This window comes from Perca flavescens, chromosome 15, assembly GCF_004354835.1.
Source record: "Perca flavescens isolate YP-PL-M2 chromosome 15, PFLA_1.0, whole genome shotgun sequence".
Classification (NCBI taxonomy): Eukaryota; Metazoa; Chordata; class Actinopteri; order Perciformes; family Percidae; genus Perca; species Perca flavescens.
The window spans coordinates 275654-300042 of NC_041345.1; the positions used below are offsets into that span (position 1 = coordinate 275654).

General features: G+C 45.1%; 1 protein-coding gene across 1 annotated transcript; it reads left to right on the forward strand.

The window, feature by feature from the left end:
* The first annotated feature begins 466 nt into the window (after nt 1-466).
* Nucleotides 467-16289, forward strand: LOC114569250 (trypsin II-P29-like). Its single transcript, XM_028599067.1, has 6 exons — nt 467-521; nt 10765-10930; nt 11975-12203; nt 13469-13556; nt 13906-14045; nt 15908-16289. Exons 1-6 carry the CDS (start codon nt 467-469, stop codon nt 16154-16156), a joined length of 927 nt encoding a protein of 308 aa, XP_028454868.1. The 3' UTR covers nt 16157-16289.
* The last annotated feature ends 8100 nt before the right edge of the window (nt 16290-24389 follow it).

Sequence of the window (24389 nt, forward strand, 5' to 3'; positions counted from 1 at the left end):
ATCAGAATCGGACCACAGTGTTTCTGTGACCTCCTGTTCAGCCGAAGGCTGCTGGAATCAGCTGCAAACTGTCCAACTTGAGAACGTTGAGACAGCAGTCAGCAAATAATAAGACTTCCCCCTTTAACCCCCCCACCCCCACCCTCCGTCCTGAAGGCAGACGCGGCCTTACCTATGTTTCACCCATTTCAATTGAAACAGGCCCCGCCCTCCAAGGGGGCCCCAACAGACCAGCAAATTCCTATTCATTTTCTCCGTAGGATATTGATTTTCAGCCATAATGTCTAAACCATCCAAGGGAGATTGACCACGAGCTACGAGGTTGTGAAACGAAAGTTTCTGCTCCTATAAAAGCCACAAGGTATGAAATCAACCTTGTTTTTTGCGATTTTCAGGAGAAATACTACACTACCCACAATTCTAAGCAAAACACTGATGTCTCTGATTGGTCGAACTCGCGGTTACCATGGCGACGTTTACCGCCCCCGCAAACGGCTTAAGCGATCTGAAGTATAATACCGGTAGTTTATTTGTTTATACCTTTGCCTTTTTGTCGTTAGGTTAAAATGTTATTTTGAGGAAAATAATTACGTACGTTTTCCCATTTATATCATGTTTCTATTGTGGAAAATGTTGTTTCACTAGGTTTTTACGTGGGTTAGGCCACTGCACATCCAAATAAGTGCCCTTAACAACCCCCAGCCCGTCAGTCTCCATAAGATAACATGGGAAAACTCGACCCCCTACCCAGGGTCCGTTCCAGGAAGGAGGTTTAACAAACTCTGAGTGTAACCCTGATCTCTGAGTTGATTTACCCTGAGATGGAAACTCTGAGTTTTTGGTTTCAGAACAGCTGATTTGAGTTGGTTCAATCAACTCTGAGTATGTTCACTCAGGGTTACGCGTGTGCACAACCACTATAAAAAGGCAGTATGGATGGAGACATGATGCTACGATTCACCATGGTAACAACCATAAACAAACGTGTTGGTGGAAATACTCACACACACAGCGAGTTTGAACCATAGATATTAACAGTCCATGGTTTGAACAAGACAGCGGCTGCTGCAACAACAGAGAGAGAATTGGTGTGGGAGAAAATTGCTGCTCGAGTCAATGCGAAAGCATTAACAGTGTATTAATTTCATATTTAATCACAGTTAACTTATAATATTACAGGTGAAAACTGGAATTGTATTACATCTATAATTTTATTTAGGTGCAATCCTGCGGGCAAAAGTAAACTATACTAATCCCTTTCTGAGGCTGCAGCACCATGATCATTAACAGAACTATAATGTATAGTCATTTATTTCTTTGTAATGGCTCTCACTGGTTTGTGTCCAGGGAACACTACAAAAACATTTAAAAAACGTTTCAGAGCGAGTCACACTTTTCTGACGGCTCTACAGTGGCTTTAGCCTAAGCTACTTTTGGTAGACTACTTTAAGTAGCCTACATTTTGATGCTGATATACTTGTGTATTGAGTATTTTTACATTCTAGTATTACTTTTCTTTACTTAAAGCGAGACTACAAAAATACTACAGATAATGCCTCGTTTTCATATGTAAACATTTCAGAAATAGATTATCTTGCTGTGTGTGTGTGTGTGTGTGTGTGTGTGTGTGTGTGTGTGTGTGTGTGTGTGTGTGTGTGTGTGTGTGTGTGTGTGTGGGTAATAACAATAATGATGAGACGGTCAACATGCATCGTTGACGAAAAAGAAAACACTAATGTACTTACACAAAAACTGTCTTTATGTTCATTGTCTCTCTCTCTACTGCTGTCTCTCTACTATTGTCTCTCTACATATTACTCTCTACTCTCTACTGTTGTCTCTCTACATATTACTCTCTACTCTCTACTGCTGTCTCTCTACGTACTACTCTCTACTGCTGTCTCTCTACACACTACTCTCTACTGCTGTCTCTTTACATACTACTCTACTGCTGTCTCTCTACATACTACTCTCTACTGCTCTCTCTCTACACACTACTCTCTACTGCTGTCTCTCTACATACTACTCTACTACTGTCTCTCTACATACTACTCTCTACTGTTGTCTCTCTATATACTACTCTCTACTGCTGTCTCTCTACATACTACTCTCTACTGTTGTCTCTCTACATACTACTCTCTACTGCTGTCTCTCTACATATTACTCTCTACTGTTGTCTCTCTATATACTACTCTCTACTGCTGTCTCTCTACATACTACTCTCTACTGTTGTCTCTCTACATACTACTCTCTACTGCTGTCTCTCTACATACTACTCTACTGCTCTCTCTCTACATACTACTCTCTACTGTTGTTTCTCTACATACTACTCTCTACTGCTGTCTCTCTACATACTACTCTACTGCTCTCTCTCTACATACTACTCTCTACTGTTGTTTCTCTACATACTACTCTCTACTGCTGTCTCTCTACACACTATTCTCTACTGCTGTCTCCCTACATACTCTCTACTGCTGTCTCTCTACATACTACTCTCTACTGCTCTCTCTCTACATACTACTCTCTACTGTTGTCTCTCTACATACTACTCTCTACTGCTGTCTCTCTACATACTACTCTCTACTGCTGTCTCTCTACATACTACTCTCTACTGTTGTCTCTCTATATACTACTCTCTACTGCTGTCTCTCTACATACTACTCTCTACTGTTGTCTCTCTACATACTACTCTCTACTGCTGTCTCTCTACATATTACTCTCTACTGTTGTCTCTCTATATACTACTCTCTACTGCTGTCTCTCTACATACTACTCTCTACTGTTGTCTCTCTACATACTACTCTCTACTGCTGTCTCTCTACATACTACTCTACTGCTCTCTCTCTACATACTACTCTCTACTGTTGTTTCTCTACATACTACTCTCTACTGCTGTCTCTCTACATACTACTCTACTGCTCTCTCTCTACATACTACTCTCTACTGTTGTTTCTCTACATACTACTCTCTACTGCTGTCTCTCTACACACTATTCTCTACTGCTGTCTCCCTACATACTCTCTACTGCTGTCTCTCTACATACTACTCTCTACTGCTCTCTCTCTACATACTACTCTCTACTGTTGTCTCTCTACATACTACTCTCTACTGCTGTCTCTCTACATACTACTCTCTACTGCTGTCTCTCTACATACTACTCTCTACTGTTGTCTCTCTACATACTACTCTCTACTGCTGTCTCTCTACATACTACTCTCTACTGCTGTCTCTCTACATACTATTCAATTCAATTCAATTCAATTTTATTTATAGTATCAAATCATAACAAAAGTTATCTTGAGACACTTTACAGATAGAGTAGGTCTAGACCACACTCTATAAATTCCAAAAGCCCAACAATTACAGTAATTCCCTCAAGAGCAAGCATTAGCAGTGGCTATTGCGACAGTGGCAAGAAAAAACTCCCTTTTAGGAAGAAACCTCGGCAGACCCAGACTCTTGGTAGGCGGTGTCTGACGGGCCGGTTGGGGGCGTGATGAACAGTGGTGATAACAGTCACATTAGAAGTCACATTGACTTTGAAGGTTATCGTGGAAGTTCATGTCATAGCAGGGCACATCGTGTCATACTGAGTAGTGCAGTCTCCTATACCGGATCCTGACTACTCTGTGCGTATGAACATCACAGCAGGGCGTTGCGGGATGTAACGTGGCGCTGCAGAGCACGGGGGGAGGCTGCGGATGCAGCAGGACGCAGCAGGATGCAGCAGGGAAATGCAGAGAATCGCAGAGCATAGCTCTGCGAAGAAGAAACATAAGGACTCCGGGGAGTAAACTCCCCAGAGCTAGATTAGTAACAAGCATTTCTGGGACAGGATGCATACAAAAGTAACAAGTAGAGATGAGAGAGCAGCTCAGTGTGTCTTAGGGAGGAACAGCCTCCCTGGCAGTCTAGAATTGTAATAGCATAATTTAAGAGAGGCAGGTTAAAGAGAGGTGCCTGGTCGGGCTAGAACTCCCCCCAACCGGGTCGGGCTGTACTGGACCGCCTCCCTCTACTCTCGCTCGATTATTAATTATACAGTATAGTAAAAAAAAAAAAAAAAAAAACTGATGACTACGAGGAGAAGCAGTGGGCCGGGTTAGGTGGACGCTTCAACTCCTCGTCCCTAACTATAAGCTTTATCAAAGAGGAGGGTTTTCAGTTTACTCCTAAATGTTGTAACGGTGTCTGCCTCTCGAACCCCGACTGGGAGCTGGTTCCATAATACTGGAGCCTGATAGCTGAAGGCCCTGGCCCCCAGTCTACTTCCAGAGACTCTAGGAACCATAAGTAGCCCCGCATTCTGGGAGCGCAGTGCTCTAGTGGGACAATAAGGTACTATGAGCTCTTCTAAGTATGATGGTGCTTGACCATTTAGAGCTTTGTAAGTCAGGAGGAGGATTTTAAATTCAATCCTATATTTCACTGGAAGCCAATGCAGAGAAGCTAATACAGGAGAAATATGATCTCTTCTCTTAGTTCTCGTCAGAACACGTGCTGCAGCATTCTGGATCAGTTGGAGAGTCTTAATGGACTTATTTGGGCAACCTGATAATAAAGAATTGCAGTAATCTAGTCTAGAAGTAACGAATGCATGGACTAGTTTTTCAGCATCGTTTTGAGACAGGATATTCCTAATTTTGGCAATGTTACGAAGATGGAAAAACGCTATTCTTGAGGTTTGTTTTAAGTGGGCGTTGAAGGATATATCCTGATCAAAAATAACTCCTAGATTTCTGACAGTAGTGCTGGAGGCCAGGGTAATACCATCCAGAGTAACTATATCTTTTCGAAAACGAAGTTCGGGTGCGTTGGTCCTATCACAATAACTTCAGTTTTGTCTGAGTTTAACATCAGGAAATTGTGGGTCATCCAGGATTTTATATCCTCAATACACGTTTGAAGTCTTGCTAACTGACCACTTTCATCTGGCTTAATTGACAGATATAATTGGGTATCGTCTGCGTAACAGTGATAGTTAATCGAGTGTTTCCTAATAATATTACCTAGAGGAAGCATATATAAGGAAAATAGAATTGGTCCAAGCACTGAGCCTTGAGGAACGCCATGGCTAACTTTAGCGTGCTTGGAGGGTTTATCATTAACATTAACAAACTGGGATCGTTCAGAGAAATAGGACTTAAACCAGCTTAGTGCGATTCCTTTAATGCCAACTAAGTGTTCCAGTCTCTGTAACAGGATAGTATGGTCAATAGTGTCAAATGCAGCACTAAGATCTAGTAGAACAAGAATGGAGACAAGTCCTTTGTCTGCAGCAGTTAGAAGGTCGTTAGTAATTTTCACCAGTGCCGTCTCTGTGCTATGATTCTTTCTAAATCCTGATTGAAAATCATCAAATAGACTGTTGCTATGTAGAAAATCACATAACTGATTAGCAACCACCTTCTCAAGGATCTTGGATAGAAAGGGAAGGTTAGATATAGGTCTATAGTTTGCTAAGACCTCAGGATCTAGGGTGGGTTTTTTTTTCAGAAGAGGTTTTATCACAGCAATTTTAAATGACTGCGGTACATAACCTGTTAGTAAGGACATGTTGATCATATCTAATAATGAAGTGTTTACCACGGGTAACGCTTCTTTGAGTAGCCTCGTTGGGATGGGGTCTAAGAGACAGGTAGACGGCTTAGCTGAGGATATCTTTAACATTAATTGTTGAAGGTCTATAGGATAAAAGCAGTCCAAGTATATGTCGGGAGTCGTCGTTCTTTCTAGCGGTCCTGCATTTAAAGATGAACTGTTAGAAGTTAAGGGCAAAAGGTGTTGAATTTTATCTCTAATTGTTATAATTTTATCATTAAAGAAGCTCATGAAGTCATCACTACTCAGAGCTAGAGGAATAGATGGCTCAGTAGAGCTGTGGCTATCTGTCAGCCTGGCTACAGTGCTGAAAAGAAACCTTGGGTTGTTCTTGTTTTCTTCTATTAATGATGAGTAATAGTCTGATCTGGCCTTTCTTAGGGCCTTCCTATAGGTTTTCAGACTGTCTTGCCATTCCAAACGGGATTCCTCCACTTTGGTGGAGCGCCACTTACTTTTCGATGTTTCGTGAGATTTGTTTTAATTTGCGAGTTTGGGAGTTATACCAAGGAGCTAATTTCCTTTGCTTTATCGTCTTCTTTTTGAGAGGAGCGACAGAGTCTAAGGTCGTCCGTAGGCAAGTCGTAGCACCGTCTACAAATGTATCAATTTGAGAGGGACTGAGGTTAACATAGAGGTCCTCTGTTATGTTAAGGCAAGACATAGACTGGAATGCTGTAGGAATATTTTCCTTAAATTTAGCTATAGCACTGTCAGATAGGCATCTAGTGTAGAAGCTGCTATTTGGTTTAGTATGGTCAGGTAGCAAGAATTCAAAAGTAATTAAAAAATGATCTGATAATACCAGATTCTGCGGAAATATTATTAAATCCTCAATTTCAATACCATATGCCAGCACAAGGTCGAGGGTGTGGTTAAAACAGTGCATCGCCTTGTGCACACTCTGACTGAAACCGATTGAATCCAGTAATGAGTTGAAAGCAGTAGTAAGGCTATTGCTGTCAACGTCCACATGGATATTAAAATCACCAACAATAAGTACTTTGTCTGATTTAAGGACTACACATGATAAAAACTCTGAGTATGGACCTGGAGCTCGGTAGACAACAACAAATATAATTGGCTGTACTGATTTCCGTGTTGGATGTTGAAGATTAAGAACAAGGCTTTCAAAAGAGTTATAATTTAGTTTGGGTTTAGGGTTAATTAACAGGCTTGAATCAAATATGGCTGCAACTCCCCCTCCTCGGCCTGAGCCTCTAGGAATTTGAGTATTAATATGACTGGGAGGGGTGGCTTCATTTAGACTAACATATTCTTCATGGCCCAGCCAGGTTTCAGTAAGACAGAATAGATCAATTTGATTATCAGATATCAATTCATTTACGAGTACTGCTTTAGAAGACAAAGATCTGATATTTAGTAATCCACATCTAATTTTCCTATCCTTTTCTATCATTGCTGTGGTAGTTTTAATTCCAATTAGGTTGTTAAGTGTTGCCTCTCTATTCACCACTTTGTGTGGTCTGTTGTTGATAATTACTGGAATAGTACTAGTACCACATGTTACTGGAGTAATACTAGTACTACATGTTATCCTACAGAAAACATTTTCAGATCCATCCACTTGTATAGTGCTATCAGGATCAATACCTGGGGACATGAATCTGTGATATTTTCAACATAATGTCAATACTTGCCTTCTGTTAGTGTGGTCGTTATGTTGTCAGATAGCAGCCTGGCTCCGTGTCGGTTTGGGTGGAGACCATCACGCTTCAGCAGGTTGGGCATCTCCCAGAACAAGTTGAAGTTGTCGACATAGGGAAGGCCCAGGGAAGTGCAGAGTGGTTCCAGCCAGGTGTGGAGCCAGAACAGTCTGGACCATCTCTCCGCACCCTTCCTGTAGGTAGGTAGAGGCCCAGAGATGACAATCCGCTTACCTGTGCCCATCAGGATGGTGATGAGAGTGGTGAAGTCTTCCTGGAGTGCTATCGACCGCCTCTCTCTGATGTCGTTTGTGCCCACATGCACGATGATGTTGTCGACCTTGGAGTGGCGGGCGAGGATGCCGGGAAGTTTGTGCTGGATGTCACGGACCTTGGCACCGGGGAAGCAGTAGACCTTGGAGGGACCGCTGGGTAAAGGGGGAATGTGGAGATCCCTTACCATGGAGCTTCCGATGACCAGCGTGGAGATTGATGAGTCCGAGGGGGAGAGTCCGCCCTCAATGGGGGCGCTCGACTGTGTGGATGGACCAGGATGAGCTGCGTGGGGACGTGGCAGAGAAGGGAACTCCTCGTCGTTCGTCAGAATGCTGTAGCGGTTTTCTAGTCGTAGGGGTTGGGCTGGGGCTGGCGTTGTCCTGACCGCCTGCTCTGGTGCTTGCTTACACGCCATGGCTCAGGCTGGTGTGGAGTGGAGCTGGTCAGCAGAGCTGGCTGGGTCCTCGGCAGAAGCCGAGGAGAGACAGCAGGGACAGAGGTTGTATTAGTGTGTGGTGGGGTGAGAGTATTGCAGGGCACAGTGGAATCAAAACATCCATCAGTGTGTGTGTGTGGGGGAACTTCCAATGATAATGGAGTCGAGGAACTCTTCACTTGCCTTGATCTGGAGGAGAGTCGATATTCTGGCTTCAAGTTCCACTATCTTCTGGCTGAAAAGGTGGCACGAGTCGCAGCCAGGTGAACAGCTGAGGGGGGGCATCGTGTAGCTTGCTAGTTTAGCTAGTAGCAACGTTGATGGAGGCCTTCTCCTAAAACCTAAAAACCTTCACAAGTCGAAATACAATGCAAGGGCTCCTGCTTGTGTTTAGCAAGCAGTGGATAGCCCGTTACTGCTGCCAAAATATACAATAGATTTCCCAGGAGGCAAAATCCTGAGTGGTTCGTTTTAACTCCCGCTAGCAGGTAGGCTAACTAGCCGTTAGCACAACAAATACCTAGACGTTAGCAAACGGAGCGGAGGAAAGTTTTGCAAACAACGGAGAAACTGCGCCAGACAGGTCCGGTTAAAATACAGCGAAACGGTGTAATTAGTGACTGTATTTCGTTGTGGAGGACTTTAAATCGCGAGACGTTAAGCGTCTGCCGTTGTCGTCTGCAACAAGAAACAGGAAGTCAGGCGGAAACTGGAGTGTCGTTCACAATACTCACCTGTCCTTCGAAAGATGAGAGTGGAGGGATGTTTAACAGCGTAACTATAACCGCGTAACTAAGAGAGACAGGTCATAAGGAGAGGTAGCCTGTTCGGGCTTAGAACTCTCCCCCTGCCGGATCGGGCTTGGCTGGCCTGTCTCCCTCTACTTTGTTATGTATTATTAATCTAACAATTATGAAGAGAGGCAGGTGGGCCAGTTAGGTGAACACTGCAACTCCTCACTCCCTAACTATAAGCTTTATCAAATAGTTCACACTCGTTCACACTCACTCGACATTCCCGTCGACTGCTGTCGCTTGTGGATAGAGATGTGCGTACGCACGGTTTTATAAATTAGAATTTGTTTCTACTGCTGTCTCTCTACATACTACTCTCTACTGTTGTCTCTCTACATACTACTCTCTACTGTTGTTTCTCTATATACTACTCTCTACTGCTGTCTCTCTACATACTACTCTCTACTGCTGTCTCTCTACATACTACTCTCTACTGCTGTCTCTCTACATACTACTCTCTACTGTTGTCTCTCTACATACTACTCTCTACATACTACTCTCTACAGACATTTCAGCCGTAAATTGTTGCATAATAAATTCATCAGAAAGTATTTGACGCCCAGTTTGTATTTATTTTATAGAAGTTGAAAGAAAATCTACGCCCTTTGTGGGTAGTATACGTAGTACTTCTTCATGACATTGTTGCTTTATTTGTCTTTTCTGTCTATTGTCTTGAGACCTCAAACCACAAATACCAGCCTACCCAACAATTTAATTCAATTCAATTCAATTTTATTTATAGTATCAAATCATAACAAGAGTTATCTCGAAACACTTTACAGATAGAGTAGGTCTAGACCACACTCTATAATTTACAAACAAGAGGACACTGTGCTATGCACACTGTGGTTTATCACCAACAATCCCAACCAGTTGGTTATGTTTCTTAAAAAAACTTATTGGAAATGTTGGACTATTGCTTCTGAGTATGGTGTGTGTACTCAACGAATCATAGCTTTCTATAGGAGGAACTAAACATTTTGTTCTTTGTCTCTCCTACAGGAAGCAACGCACAGAACACATCAAATGGTGAGTCATGTTTTCCTTTATCTTTTGCAGAGATTACACACAACACACACAATGGTAAAGGTTTCAGACAAGTTTCAAAAGAGCAACTCTCAACATGAATCCAGTCCAGGTTTGAAGAGTCATAATATACAGTATAATAAAATAATAATCTGATAGTCTACAGCAGCTTTCAGCCACACTTCTGCTAATTTTTACATTCATATTGGTGTACGGATTAAATCAAACGATGTTTGGCAGTTACATTTTCAACAATGAACAGAGTTTCCCCCTGCCTCTAGTCTTTATGCTAAGCTAATCAAAACTAATCCCTTTCTGTCTCTTGGTGCATTTTTTGAAGGATGGATTTTTTAAGTGTATGAATTGGTTGTATTAAGGTTCTTATCACTCAGTAGATGACGATCAACACGCACCCAGTTTGAAGAAGTAGGCAGAAGTCCTCGACATGGAAGCCTCTCTCTTAAAAGCCACCAGACTCATTTGACAAAGACATTGATTTTTACCTCGCAGAACACGGAAATGCTGCTCTATTGCTGCCTCCATCGCTTAGTTACTTTGTATTAGTGTGAGTTTGGTGTTTTGAAGGGTTAGTCCAGATTCACCAAAGTCTCCCAATAACAAACTCACTAACTGATTGAGGCAGTGGTAGAGCAGAAACTTCCAGTGTTCTGCGAGTTAAAATCACTGTTTTTGTCAAAGGAGTCTGGTGGCTTTGAAGAGAGCAGAGATAACTACTTCAGTTCCCCGTCATAAAGGCCGCTACAACAACATTTTAACTTTAAAACATCCAAACTATCCTTTTAACATTGATATCCATCTGAACAGCTCAGTCACAAAGTGTCTAACTTTTGACATGATTTGTTGCCACCTCGTTCAAACTATTCTCTAAAACCTCTGAATAACACCTCATTATTGGTCTCCCTCCTGCACACTGATAACAGAGTTTCTGACGGTTTCCCTGCAGTTTGTGGCATTGCACCGCTCAACACCAGGATCGTAGGAGGTGTAAATGCTCCTCCAGGGTCATGGCCCTGGCAGGTCAGTCTACACGACAGAAACGGACATTTCTGTGGAGGCTCCCTGATCAACAGCCAGTGGGTCCTGAGTGCTGCTCACTGCTTCTACCCGAGGTGAGCTCTGATCCTGATACATGACCAGAATGGAACTTAGTACTTTTACTTAAGTACTAAGTGGAGGAACTTTATTGTAAACCCTGACAGGGAACATTTTACTGCATTATACACACAGGTTTTAAATGCTAGACTTTTACTTGTAGTGGATCACCTTATAGTGCGTTCCATTTACCTCAAACTCGGAAGCCGGCGCTGGGAATGACGTCACATCGTGTTAGATATAAACAAGTTGGAGGGGGTGTGAAATGTGCTATCTTTAGAATAAAGGATCTTGGGACACGTCTCTGCTGCAGCCGCCATTTTGGGACGGACATCTGACCCGTTCTGATCATACAGCTCAACATTGACGCCTGCTTGTTTAATGGTTCTGGTTCCAGAGTGATTTAATATCTCCGTTGGCGTTTTCATTAAAGGCTGATCTAAAGAGTTTTAAGCCTGGAACCGATCCAACCAGCTACCAGATTAATCCTGACCATAAAACATTTAATTTGGTACAAAAAACATTTTGAAAACGGCAAAAACAAGTCAAAAGGTACAAGACTCTGAACAGAAACTATCATAGACTTCAATGGCAGCAGCTCGCTGTAGCTGTTCGTGGATGTCGTAAGACTGTTCGCGTGTGCCATTAACATTTCCATGGTAACAGTAAGACTAGAAGGATTGTGGGTAGTGTAGTACATCTCCATGACATAGCAAATAAAACATATTTTTCTTAAAACTAGGTTTATATCATATGGACTTCTAGCTTTTAAAGGAGCAGAACACTTTCATTTCACAATCTCACAGCTCGTAGTCCATCTACCTCGGATGGTTTAGACATTATGGGATGGTTTAGACATTATGGCTGATAATCAAAATCCTTATGGAGAAAATGAACATGATTCTTACTCTACCGAACCACACTGAGCTCTATAAAGACTCATTAAAGGTGTTTTACAATATTTTACCATTAGGAATATCTATCGAGATATATAGATATAGATCTATGTTTCCTCCACGTCTGTATTAATCACATTGTCCTGTTTCTGTTCTGTTTCTCAGCACCAGCACATCAGGTTTAACCGTTTATCTCGGACGTCAAACCCAACAATTCCTAAATCTTAACGAGGTGTCCCGGTCGCTGTCTCAGATCATCATAAATCCAGACTATAACCCTGACACAAACAACAATGACTTCTCCTTGCTGCTTCTGTCCTCTCCTGTTGACTTCACCGACTTCATCAGTCCAGTGTGTCTGGCGCCGGGCGGCAGCACCTACCCGGACGGGACAGTCTGCTGGGTCACTGGATGGGGAACCATCTCAAGTAGCGGCAGTGAGTTTATTTTTTTTAATCTATTACTAATAGTGAATGCTCGTATGGATTCATTCAGGTTGTTTGTTGAAGAAAACCTGCAGAGGTTGAAGAAGTACTCAGCTTCTCCCCAGCATTGGACTCTTGTTGTTCTCTCCACCCAGTGTTGCCAATTAAAGTAGCTAGCACTAGCTTAAAAAGGCGCTTAAAGTAGCTAGATGACGTCATTCGCCACCCTGGTTGTGTCAGCAAGGTAGATAGAAAGAAATAGAACTCTTTAGCTAAATAATCACAAGCTCACTACAGGAAAAATACAGCCACCATGACTACACGTGATTGGACGAACTCTTCAGTCGTGGGCTGTCTGCTTCCGGATTTTTAAAACGGAGCCAACATGGCCGCTCGTTTAGAAACCTTCTCTTATTTTACAAAAATACTTTACAGAAATGAGTAAGTGCTAAATAATCGGTCTTCATTTTTCCTCAACAACAGTCGATTTAAAAGATTTTCAGGAGTTTTCCAGAGGTGGTGAGTCGAACTGGACACTACAGATTTGCATAAAGTAACCTGGATTTAACTTTATGCAAATGAGGAGCGGGCAACCAGATGCCCCTCTTCTCCAAAGTCCCCGTGACGATCCCAGAATGCATTGCCTGGCTGCTAGCATAGACAATGAATGTGACGCGGGGAAACGGCGTTTATCAATGGACATGTACCTTAGCGTTCGCGGCTCTGCCGCATGGCTTGTTAGCTAGCTAGCTAGCTGAATGATTAGGATATGCATGCAGCGCTGCCTGGAAGGCAACGATGGGGGCGTAAAACACCGAAAGTAAAAGATGCAGTGGTGGAATGTAACTACAGTTGTTCAAGTACTTTACATTGTTATGGTTTCAGTGTTTTGCTTTGCATTTTGTTCCATTTCTGTTACCTGTTGGTTTATTTCTGTTGTGTATATTACTGTTCTGTGTATTGTGTTTTGAGTCCTGTGTTCTGTTCCCCCTTGTGTTGTCTAGTGTTAAGTTTCTGTGTTTAGTTGATGCCATGTTTTTTGTCTGTTGTTCCCGCTTCCTGTTTTATTTTGATAGTTTGTCCAATTTACTTCCTGAGTTTTCCCGCCTTTGTTGATTGTCCTGCCCCGCCCTAATGTGTTTCACCTGATGTTACCACCTGTTCCTTGTTTGCTCCTTACCTCATGTATTTAACCTCTGTGAATCCCTTTGTGTCTTGTCAGATTGTTTTGTAGCCTAGCCCTTGTGTTTCCTCCCTGTGCCTTGTGTCCGTTCCCGTGTCAGTTTTACTCCTGCTTGTGTTCTGCCCGTCTGTTAATTTTTGTGAGTTTTCCAGTCTTTGTACTGCCGTTTTCAGTTAATAAATTCCTGTGTTCCTCATCCTCCCGCTACACATTACCACATACATAACTATTTCCATATTGTGCTTCTTCATACTTCTACTTCACTACATTTTGGTGGCTAAATTTAGCCGTAAAGACCACTAGTCTTTTTTGTTATGCGCAAGTTTTCGTACTACAATACAAACCCATTCATGAGAATGCGTTGCTGTGTTCATGGTGATGAAGGAACATGTCAGCCAGTGCAACACTGTGGCTCACTGGTTTGTTTTTTTATGATAAATCGGACTATGACACAACTCAACATTAATCTCTCTTTTCTTCTATTTCAGTTTCTCTTCCATTCCCTCAGAATCTGCAGGGGGTCAGCCTTCCCCTTGTGTCCAACACGCAGTGTAACGATTCTTACGGAACAATCACAAGCAACATGATCTGTGCCGGTGTGACCGCGGGAGGGAAGGACTCCTGCCAGGTGAGTCTGTCTGCAACACCTGATAACAAACACATTTAAAACGGCATGGATCAAAAGAGCTGTTCCTGAAATGGTGTCATGACTTTTTACTGCACTACATGTATCTGACAGCTTAAAGCTTTAGTGCGTAACTTTTTGATATTAATAAACGTCTGTTACATTCAAGCCGTTACCATATGAGTTGCTGCAAAGCTGATTAAGACTATCAGCTCCACACAACTCTCTCTGGATCTCTCAGTATGACTATGTTCAGAAGATTGTCGTGTCCGGCGGGTTTTGTGCCCCAGAAACTGAGAAGACAATGACCTCATTGAAGACAATGACCTCTTCTGAAGAGTCCATGTTTTGTAATCCTCCTTGGTTACTATCACTCACGGAAAGCTTGTATCATGTGGACGCGCCGACAGTTTTGTTGTCATTACTTAGAATTCCTCTTTTTTTTTTACCTTTTTATTTATTCTAGGAAGGTTCACCAAGAGGAAGCCTCTCTTTTGCAAGAACACCCTGATCACATTCACACAGTTACACACTCATACTGGAAGCTGCCCAGTACCACCACAGTCTGACCTGATCACATTCATACTGGAAGCTGCCCAGTACCACCACAGTCTGACCTGATCACATTCATACTGGAAGCTGCCCAGTACCACCACAGTCTGATCTGCTGCCACTGAGCAGCTCCACTGGAGCGGTTGGAGGTTAAGGGCCTTGCTCAAGGGCATCTGAGTGGTTGTAATGAGGAAGGGACAAGTGCTGCTCTTTCACTTTCTCCAACCAGATTTTATCCTGTCGGTCTGGGGATTGAACCTCCCGGTCTTGGTCTCAAGCTCGCTTCTCTAACCTTTAGGCCACCACGGCCTCATGGGGGAGACAGAAACTACGCACTATAGCTTTAAGTGACTTCACAGATTCAGATTTTTTTTTTATAGTCAAGAAGCAGAACCATAAATCAGGACTTAGGTCGAGTGAATGGGTCAAAAACCAGCGCTTTCAAGTTCTCTTCCCAGGAAAACATGTTTGTTCCCCTGGAGTGATTTAATCCAACCCCTGATCTTTTTTCTAATCTTAACTAGTCATTTTGGTGCCTAAACTTAACCATCGTCACTGCTTGACTCACTTTTTGTCAGCTAAACTCAACTCTGAAAGGATTGCCATCTAGTGGTGCTAAATGTAACTGTACGGGATATGTGGGGGTGGGAATAGATAAGGAAGGAGTGCAAATGCAAGACAAGGCTATTATAGTTTTTTTAAATTTATTTTAGCTTTTATTTTTTTGACTTTTTTGGTTTCATTTTAGTCTTCATCTATACAACTACATTTTCGTTTGAAAACTAATATCTTTAGCTACGTTTATGCTTCACATCTGAACACACTACTCTGGTGTTTCCAAGCTCCTAAAACTTTAACATTTGGAAACTCTGCTGCCCCTCTTTTGGTTTGTTTGCTTTGTAGTCTGGACGGACCCAAACGGAGACATTTGACGCACGGCAGTCAGTCTTATTGGTGGTTGTTTTTGGTGTCCTAATTTAACTGCCGTCGCCGTATGATGCTCACTTTTGTGTCGGTTACACTCGACTGTAACGGCCACTAAAGTTAACGGAGCTCTGTACCCGGCTCAGAGTCACCGTTTGTCGGCTAAATGTAACCGTAAAGAACGCTGAACTTATCGGTCATGTGACCAGCCGGCTGTCGCCGTATTCTCTAATTATATCATAGAAATTGTTGTGCATAGGTCTTCGTACAATATCATATAATAAATCATAATGTGTTTTGGTAAGTGCAGTAAAAAGGACAATATTTTATCTAAGATATGTATAGCTGCAGTGTGCTGGTGTTATAAGCGTTGTGTCTGACCTGTTCAGGGGGACTCTGGCGGCCCGTTGGTGACTAAAGTCGGCTCTGTGTGGGTCCAGGTCGGAATAGTGAGTTTTGGAAAAGGCTGTGCTCAGCCCGGCTTCCTAGGAGTCTACACCCGAGTGTCCCAGTACACCTCCTGGATCAACAACCAGATAACCGGGATAACATCTGGAACCACTCATCTGGTTTCCCTCTCAGCTCCTCTGCTGCTGTCCTTCTTCCCTATTCTCTTCTCTCTCTCTGTGCTTTCATAGCAACGTCTAACAGTCCGGATCACTGGATCTGGATCAATCATTGATGTAAAAACTTGCTGTCTGATGTTTATTTTCTCTCTTAATTGATAAATTGTTTTGTCTTTAAATAAAAGAAAGTAGAGAAAAAGTCTAATCTTTCAGATTGTCGCATCTTTTTCTTTCATCTGCAACATTTTGTTTTGGTTTTAAATGTGTATATAATGTTATAACTTCTGTATTACGGGAAGATGTCGTATGTTTTCGGTTGAGGCAGCAACTGACGATTATTTTCATCACCAATCAACCCGCACATTATTTTCTTGATTAATCAATACATCATCTTTTTCTATAAAATGTTCATAAAAAAATTCATCCATCCATCTTCGTCCGCTTATCCGGTATCGGGTCGCGGGGGGAGCAGCTCCAGCAGGGGACCCCAAACTTCCCTTTCCCGAGCAACATTAACCAGCTCCGACTGGGGGATCCCGAGGCGTTCCCAGGCCAGGTTGGAGATATAATCCCTCCACCTAGTCCTGGGTCTTCCCCGAGGCCTCCTCCCAGCTGGACCTCCATCCACCTAGTCCTGGGTCTTTCCCGAGACCTCCTCCCAGCTGGACCTCCCTCCACCTAGTCCTGGGTCTTCCCCGAGGCCTCCTCCCAGCTGGACGTGCCTGGAACACCTCCCTAGGGAGGCGCCCAGGGGGAATCCTTACCAGATGCCCGAACCACCTCAACTGGCTCCTTTCGACGCGAAGGAGCAGCGGCTCTCCGAGCTCCTCACGGATGACTGAGCTTCTCACCCTATCTCTAAGGGAGACGCCAGCCACCCTCCTGAGGAAACCCATTTCGGCTACTTGTACCCTGGATCTCGTTCTTTCGGTCATGACCCAGCCTTCATGACCATAGGTGAGGGTAGGAACGAAAACTGACCGGTAGATCGAGAGCTTTGCCTTCTGGCTCAGCTCTCTTTTCATCACAACGGTGCGATAGATTGAATGTAATACCGCACCCGCTGCGCCGATTCTCCGACCAATCTCCCGCTCCATTGTCCCCTCACTTGCGAACAAGACACCAAGATACTTAAACTCCTTCACTTGGGGTAAGGACCCATTCCCTACCTGGAGTAGGCACTCCATCGGTTTTCTGCTGAGAACCATGGCCTCAGACTTAGAGGTGCTGATCCTCATCCCAACCACTTCACACTCGGCTGCGAACCGATCCAGTGAGTGCTGAAGGTCACAGGCCGATGATGCCATCAGGACCACATCATCTGCAAAGAGCAGCGGGCCCACCACCTGTGGGAGGAACCGCTGGGGTCGGGTGCGCTGCCAAATGGGTGGCAGTGAAGGTCAGGGGCCTCGACGGACCAGACCCGGGCAGCAGACGCTGGCTCTGGGGACGTAGAACGTCACCTCTCTCATAAAAAATTGACAAATATATATTATTTCCCATCGCCCAAAGACATGTATTAAAATAGTTTATTGAAAACTCAAAGATAATTACTTTATGGTCACATAAATCTAAGAAAAGCATAAAATCTTCCCAATAGTGAAGTTGAGTAAGAGAATTTTTGCTGCTAAAATGTGAAATTGTTTAATCTGCTGTGGAAACTTGATGTAGTTTTTTAATGAAGTTAAATTAAAGACGTTATTGTGAAGGTGAAACATTTCTGTGTTTCGTTAATGATTTAAACTGAAAATGATTAAATATACAGATAATGTATATTCAAATGTTTTGACCTGAAGAAACTCATATTTTTAATTGTTTATGATCACAAATATTAATGTTTTGCACGGACTGTGAATTGCAGTTAAGATGATGAACGTATTTATGGACTTTATGCCGGGGTGGAAACATTCAGGGCTCAGCCCAAACCCTGCAGGGGTCCCCATTTATGGCAGCTATGTGCTCTAGTTTTCAACTCATTTGATAACGGAATGCCTAAGAATCTGGGCCCTATTTCATAAAGAGAGGTCCATAGCATCCATAGCGGTAGCTAGCTACATCTCCGTAGCGCTACCGGTGTATGTGCCGAAAATCTCCTCCCTGCCGAATTTATCCCCCTCCGCGTTTAGCTGTCTTTACTTTTAGCTAAATTAACCCGACAAAAGGTGTCTTTACGGTTAGCTAAATTAACCCGACAAAAGGTGGGTTAAGCACCAAAACGAAAAGTTAAGATTACTGAAAAGTGAAGGGGAGATCATTCGGGTCAGCTGGGAGATGTTCTGCTGCTGCACAACAGGCATCGAACGTCCTGGCTCGCTATTGCGGAGATTTCCCCGACAATCCCCCCCCACACCGTCTCTCAGCCTCGTTTAGTAGCTAGCTAGCGTTACAACAAACCCCGTCCGCCCCGGTGTTGAAACCATCCAAAAGGTGACATTGATATGTGAAATATTTTGTGTTTTAGCTGCTGGCTACTGTTAGCTTGCTGGCTCACTAGCTAACTGGTCAGCTACAAATAAAAATCTAATCAAGAAAAACGTAATTATGTTGGGGAAACTGCAGCTATTTTATTAGAATAACATAAATAAACGTAACGTGAATAAACTTGAATGGGTAAACTCGTCCGTGAACTGATGCATTCTAACCGACAGCGAAGGTGTTTAACACTAAAAACTCCCATAATTCCACGCAACTTCACAACGTCATCAAAAGTCCAGTTTTACCATCCATTGTTTTGGTTGAGAGACCCCTAGCGGCAGAAAGTTACATATTGTACGTTTAATGCCCATAAAAAGACAGAGCATAAATACAATAAATACAAATATAATACAAAACATAAATACAGTACAGAAATTATAAAAAAATTACATTTAAAGTGTTTGTTGTGCTGTCTGATAGTCTGAGGTAGTCTGAGTCCTTTAGCGTGGAGCCCTTAGCATGTCCCAGGAGGCCTTAGCGTGTCCCAGGAGGCCTAAGCGTAACACTACGTTCCATAACCCTACCAGTCAGATTACCACGGGAAGCCTTAAAGCTATTTTATACTCGTGCGTAAAATCAACGGCGTAGCCCCGCAGATCCCCACAGGCCCCTCTGCGTCTACGTCGGACCTTTCACCGTAGCCTGACACGCACCTCTCAAAAAATTTAACTACACGTCGCAGCGACGCACGCCGCTCGGCTGTGGCTTGGTAGCGTTGTATTTCATTTCCTGGTTCTCCTTCTCCATGAACAACATGAGATCAAGGAGAGGGTTAACTTCTCCTGCTCTAGAGTCGCTACTTGCTCCAAAGCTAATTGCAGTCACTCTCTCACTTCTCCCTCGCTCTATCACTCCCTCCCCACACACACATGCCGGCTCGACGCACACACCAGCGCACCAGTATAAACATCAGGTCACTTAAGTAGGCTACGGCGAGAGCTCTGCGTGGAGCCTCCACACAACTGTAAAACGGCCTTTACCCTACCACTATGTTCTATAACCCTACCAGTCAGATTACTACAGGAGACCTTAGTCTACCACTACGTTCTATAACCCTACCAGTCAGATTACTACAGGAGACCTTAGTCTACCACTACGTTCTATAACCCTACCAGTCAGATTACCACAGGAGACCTTAGTCTACCACTACGTTCTATAACCCTACCAGTCAGATTACTACAGGAGGTCTTAGTCTACCACTACGTTCTATAACCCTACCAGTCAGATTACCACAGGAGACCTTAGTCTACCACTACGTTCTATAACCCTACCAGTCAGATTACTACAGGAGACCTTAGTCTACCACTACGTTCTATAACCCTACCAGTCAGATTACTACAGGAGGTCTTAGTCTACCACTACATTCTATAACCCTACCAGTCAGATTACTACAGGAGACCTTAGTCTACCACTACGTTCTATAACCCTACCAGTCAGATTACTACAGGAGACCTTAGTCTACCACTACGTTCTATAACCCTACCAGTCAGATTACTACAGGAGACCTTAGTCTACCACTATGTTCTATAACCCTACCAGTCAGATTACCACAGGAGACCTTAGTCTACCACTACGTTCTATAACCCTACCAGTCAGATTACCACAGGAGACCTTAGCCTACCACTACGTTCTATAACCCTACCAGTCAGATTACCACAGGAGACCTTAGTCTACCACTACGTTCTATAACCCTACCAGTCAGATTACTACAGGAGACCTTAGTCTACCACTACGTTCTATAACCCTACCAGTCAGATTACTACAGGAGACCTTAGCCTACCACTACGTTACATAACCCTACCAGTCAGATTACCATGAAGAGGGTGACCCGGGGTCCCTCGTTATTTTCTGTGTCATTTTTGCCAGGCAGTCATCCTATACTTGATCAACTGTATTTAACTCTCCCACCATTTTTCCAGCCCTTTCAGTCACTTTATCAATCCTGGCCTTCTCAGTTATTGATAAAGTGATTATTGTAGTCTGGTGGAAATATGATGGCTCTATACATGCTAAAAGTCCTGATTATTTACACGGAGTCTGGTGGGTTTGGTGATGGTGGGCTGTTTCATGTTATACTAAAAGAATCTTACTCATTAACTAAAAGGTCTATCACTGAAGGGACCCTTTCCATAATGTTGTCAGACTCTTAGAATAATAATCTTAGTCTGTCAGGTGATTTGTCCTGTAGATCAGGGGTTTTCAAATTGGGTGAATGTGAGCCTCCCCTTAGAGTACGTAAGGACAGCCGAGCCCCACCTCCCCCAAAATCCCGTCCGGCTGCCATAACTCCTCTGCAGTAAATGCCATCTTTTGTGTGTTCCAGGCAATGAGTTTCAATAACAACTGATAAAATGTAGGGTGAGGCTATTTGCACCCCTGGTACAATTAGCAGTATAAGCTATTCGTACCCTGGTGCAATTAGAAATGAATGCTATTCGTACCCTAGTGCAATTAGAAATGAATGTTATTTGTACCCCGCCGGTGCACACAGCAATGTGTTCTATTAATACCCCATCCATCCATCCATCTTCGTCCGCTTATCCGGTGTCGGGTCGCGGGGGGAGCAGCTCCAGCAGGGGACCCCAAACTTCCCTTTCCCAAGCAACATTAACCAGCTCCGACTGGGGATCGGCGTTCCCAGGCCAGGTTGGAGATATAATCCCTCCACCTAGTCCTGGGTCTTCCCCGAGGCATCCTCCCAGCTGGACGTGCCTGGAACACCTCCCTAGGGAGGCGCCCAGGGGGCATCCTTACCAGATGCCCGAACCACCTCAACTGGCTCCTTTCGACGCAAAGGAGCAGCGGCTCTACTCCGAGCTCCTCACGGATGACTGAGCTTCTCACCCTGTCTCTAAGGGAGACGCCAGCCACCCTCCTGAGGAAACCCATTTCGGCCGCTTGTACCCTGGATCTCGTTCTTTCGGTCATGACCCAGCCTTCATGACCATAGGTGAGGGTAGGAACGAAAACTGACCGGTAGATCGAGAGCTTTGCCTTCTGGCTCAGCTCTCTTTTCGTCACAACGGTGCGATAGATTGAATGTAATACCGCACCCGCTGCGCCGATTCTCCAACCAATCTCCCGCTCCATTGTCCCCTCACTCACGAACAAAACCCCAAGGTACTTGAACTCCTTAACTTGGGGTAAGGACTCATTCCCTACCCGGAGAAGGCATTCCATCGGTTTCCTGCTGAGAACCATGGCCTCCGATTTAGAGGTGCTGATCCTCATCCCAACCGCTTCACACTCGGTTGCGAACCGATCCAGTGAGTGCTAAAGGTTGCAGGCCGATGATGCCATCAGGACCACATCATCTGCAAAGAGCAGCGATGAGATCCCCAGCCCACCGAACTGCAACCCCTCCCCACCTCGACTACGCCTCGATATCCTGTCCATAAATATTACAAACAGGATTGGTGACAAAGCGCAGCCCTGGTGGAGGCCAACCCTCACCTGAAACGAGTCCGACTTACTGCCGAGAACCCGGACACAGCTCTCACTTTGGTCGTACAGAGATTGGATGGCCCTGAGTAGAGACCCCCTCATCCCATACTCCCGCAGCACCTCCCACAGTATCTCCCGGGGGACCCGGTCATACGCCTTCTCCAAATCCACAAAACACATGTAGACCGATTGGGCATACTCCCAGGCTCCCTCCAGGACTCTTGAGAGTGTGAAGAGCTGGTCCGTTGTTCCACAACCAGGACGGAATCCGCATTGTTCCTCCTCAACCCGAGGTTCGACTATCGGCTGAACCCTCCTTTCCAGCACCTTGGAGTAGACTTTACCAGGGAGGCTGAGAAGTGTGATACCCCTGTAATTGGCACACACCCTCTGGTCCCCCTTTTAAAAAAGGGGAACCACCACCCCAGTCTGCCACTCCTTTGGCACCGTCCCAGACTTCCACGCAATGTTGAAGAGGCGTGTCAACCAGGACAGCCCCTCCACACCCAGAGCCTTGAGCATTTCTGGACGGATCTCATCAATCCCCGGGGCTTTGCCACTGTGGAGTTGTTTGACTACATCAGTGACTTCCGCCTGGGAAATCGACGACAATCCCCCGTTATCCTCCAGCTCTGCCTCTAACATAGAGGGCGTATTAGTCGGATTCAGGAGTTCCTCAAAGTGCTCCTTCCACCGCCCTATTACCTCCTCAGTTGAGGTCAACAGTGTCCCATCCTTACTGTACACAGCTTGGATGGTTCCCCGCTTCCCCCTCCTGAGGTGGTGAACAGTTTTCCAGAAACACTTTGGTGCCGACCGAAAGTCCTTCTCCATGTCTTCTCCAAACTTCTCCCACACCCGCTGCTTTGCCTCTTTCACGGCAGAGGCTGCAGCCCTTCGGGCCCTTCGGTACCCTGCAACTGCTTCCGGAGTCCTCCGGGATAACATATCCCGGAAAGACTCAGTCGGACGGCTTCCCTGACCACCGGTGTCCACCACGGTGTTCGTGGGTTACCGCCCCTTGAGGCACCTAAGACCCTAAGACCACAGCTCCTCGCCGCAGCTTCAGCAATGGAAAATTTGAACATTGTCCACTCGGGTTCAATGCCCCCAGCCTCCACAGGGATGCACGAAAAGCTCCGCCGGAGGAGGTGTGAGTTGAAAGTCTGTCGGACAGGGCCTCCTCCAGACGTTCCCAATTTACCCGCACTACCCGTTTGGGCTTACCAGGTCTGTCCAGAGTCTTCCCCACCCCTGACCCAACTCACCACCAGATGGTGATCGGTTGACAGCTCTGCCCCTCTCTTCACCCGAAAGTGTCAAAACACATGGCCTCAGATCAGATGAAACGATTATGAAATCGATCATTGACCTTCGGCCTAGGGTGCTCTGGTACCAGGTACACTTATGAGCATCCCTATGTTCGAACATGGTGTTCGTTATAGACAATCCATGACTAGCACAGAAGTCCAACAACAAACAACCACTCTGGTTTAGATCAGGGAGGCCGTTCCTCCCAATCACGCCTCTCCAGGTGTCTCCATCATTGCCCACGTGTGCGTTGAAGTCCCCCAGCAGAACAATGGAGTCCCCCACTGGCGCCCCATGCAGGGCTCTACTCAAGGTCTCCAAGAAGGCCGAATACTCCGAACTCCTGTTTGGTGCATATGCACAAACAAAAGTCAGAGTTTTCCCCCCCACAACCCGCAGGCGTAGGGAGGCGACCCTCTCGTCCACCGGGGTAAACTCCAACGTAGCGGCGCTCAGCCGGGGGCTTGTTAGTATCCCCACACCCGCCCGGCGCCTCACACCCTGGGCAACTCCGGAGAAGAAAAGAGTCCAACCCCTATCCAAGAGTACGGTTCCAGAACCGAGACTGTGCGTAGAGGTAAGCCCCACCAGATCTAACCGGTAGCGCTCCACCTCCCGCACCAGTTCCGGCTCCTTCCCCCACAGAGAGGTGACGTTCCACGTCCCCAGAGCCAGCGTCTGCTGCCCGGGTCTGGTCTGTCGAGGCCCCTGACCTTCACTGCCACCCATGTGGCAGCGCACCCGACCCCAGCGGTTCCTCCCACAGGTGGTGGGCCCATGGGCTGGAGAGATGGGAGCCACGTAGCTTGTTCGGGCTGTGCCCGACCAGGCTCCGTGGCAAACCCGGCCACCAGGCGCTCGCCGACGAGCCCACCATCTGGGCCTGGCTCCAGACGGGGGCCCCGGGCTTCCACCGGGCAGGGTCACTCCATCTCTACCTCGTTTATTCATTGGGGTTTTTGAACCATTCTTTGTCTGGCCCCTCACCTGAGACCACTTTGCCTTGGGAGACCCTACCAGGAGCACAAAGCTCCAGACAACACAGCCCTCAGGTTCACAGAGACACACAAACCTC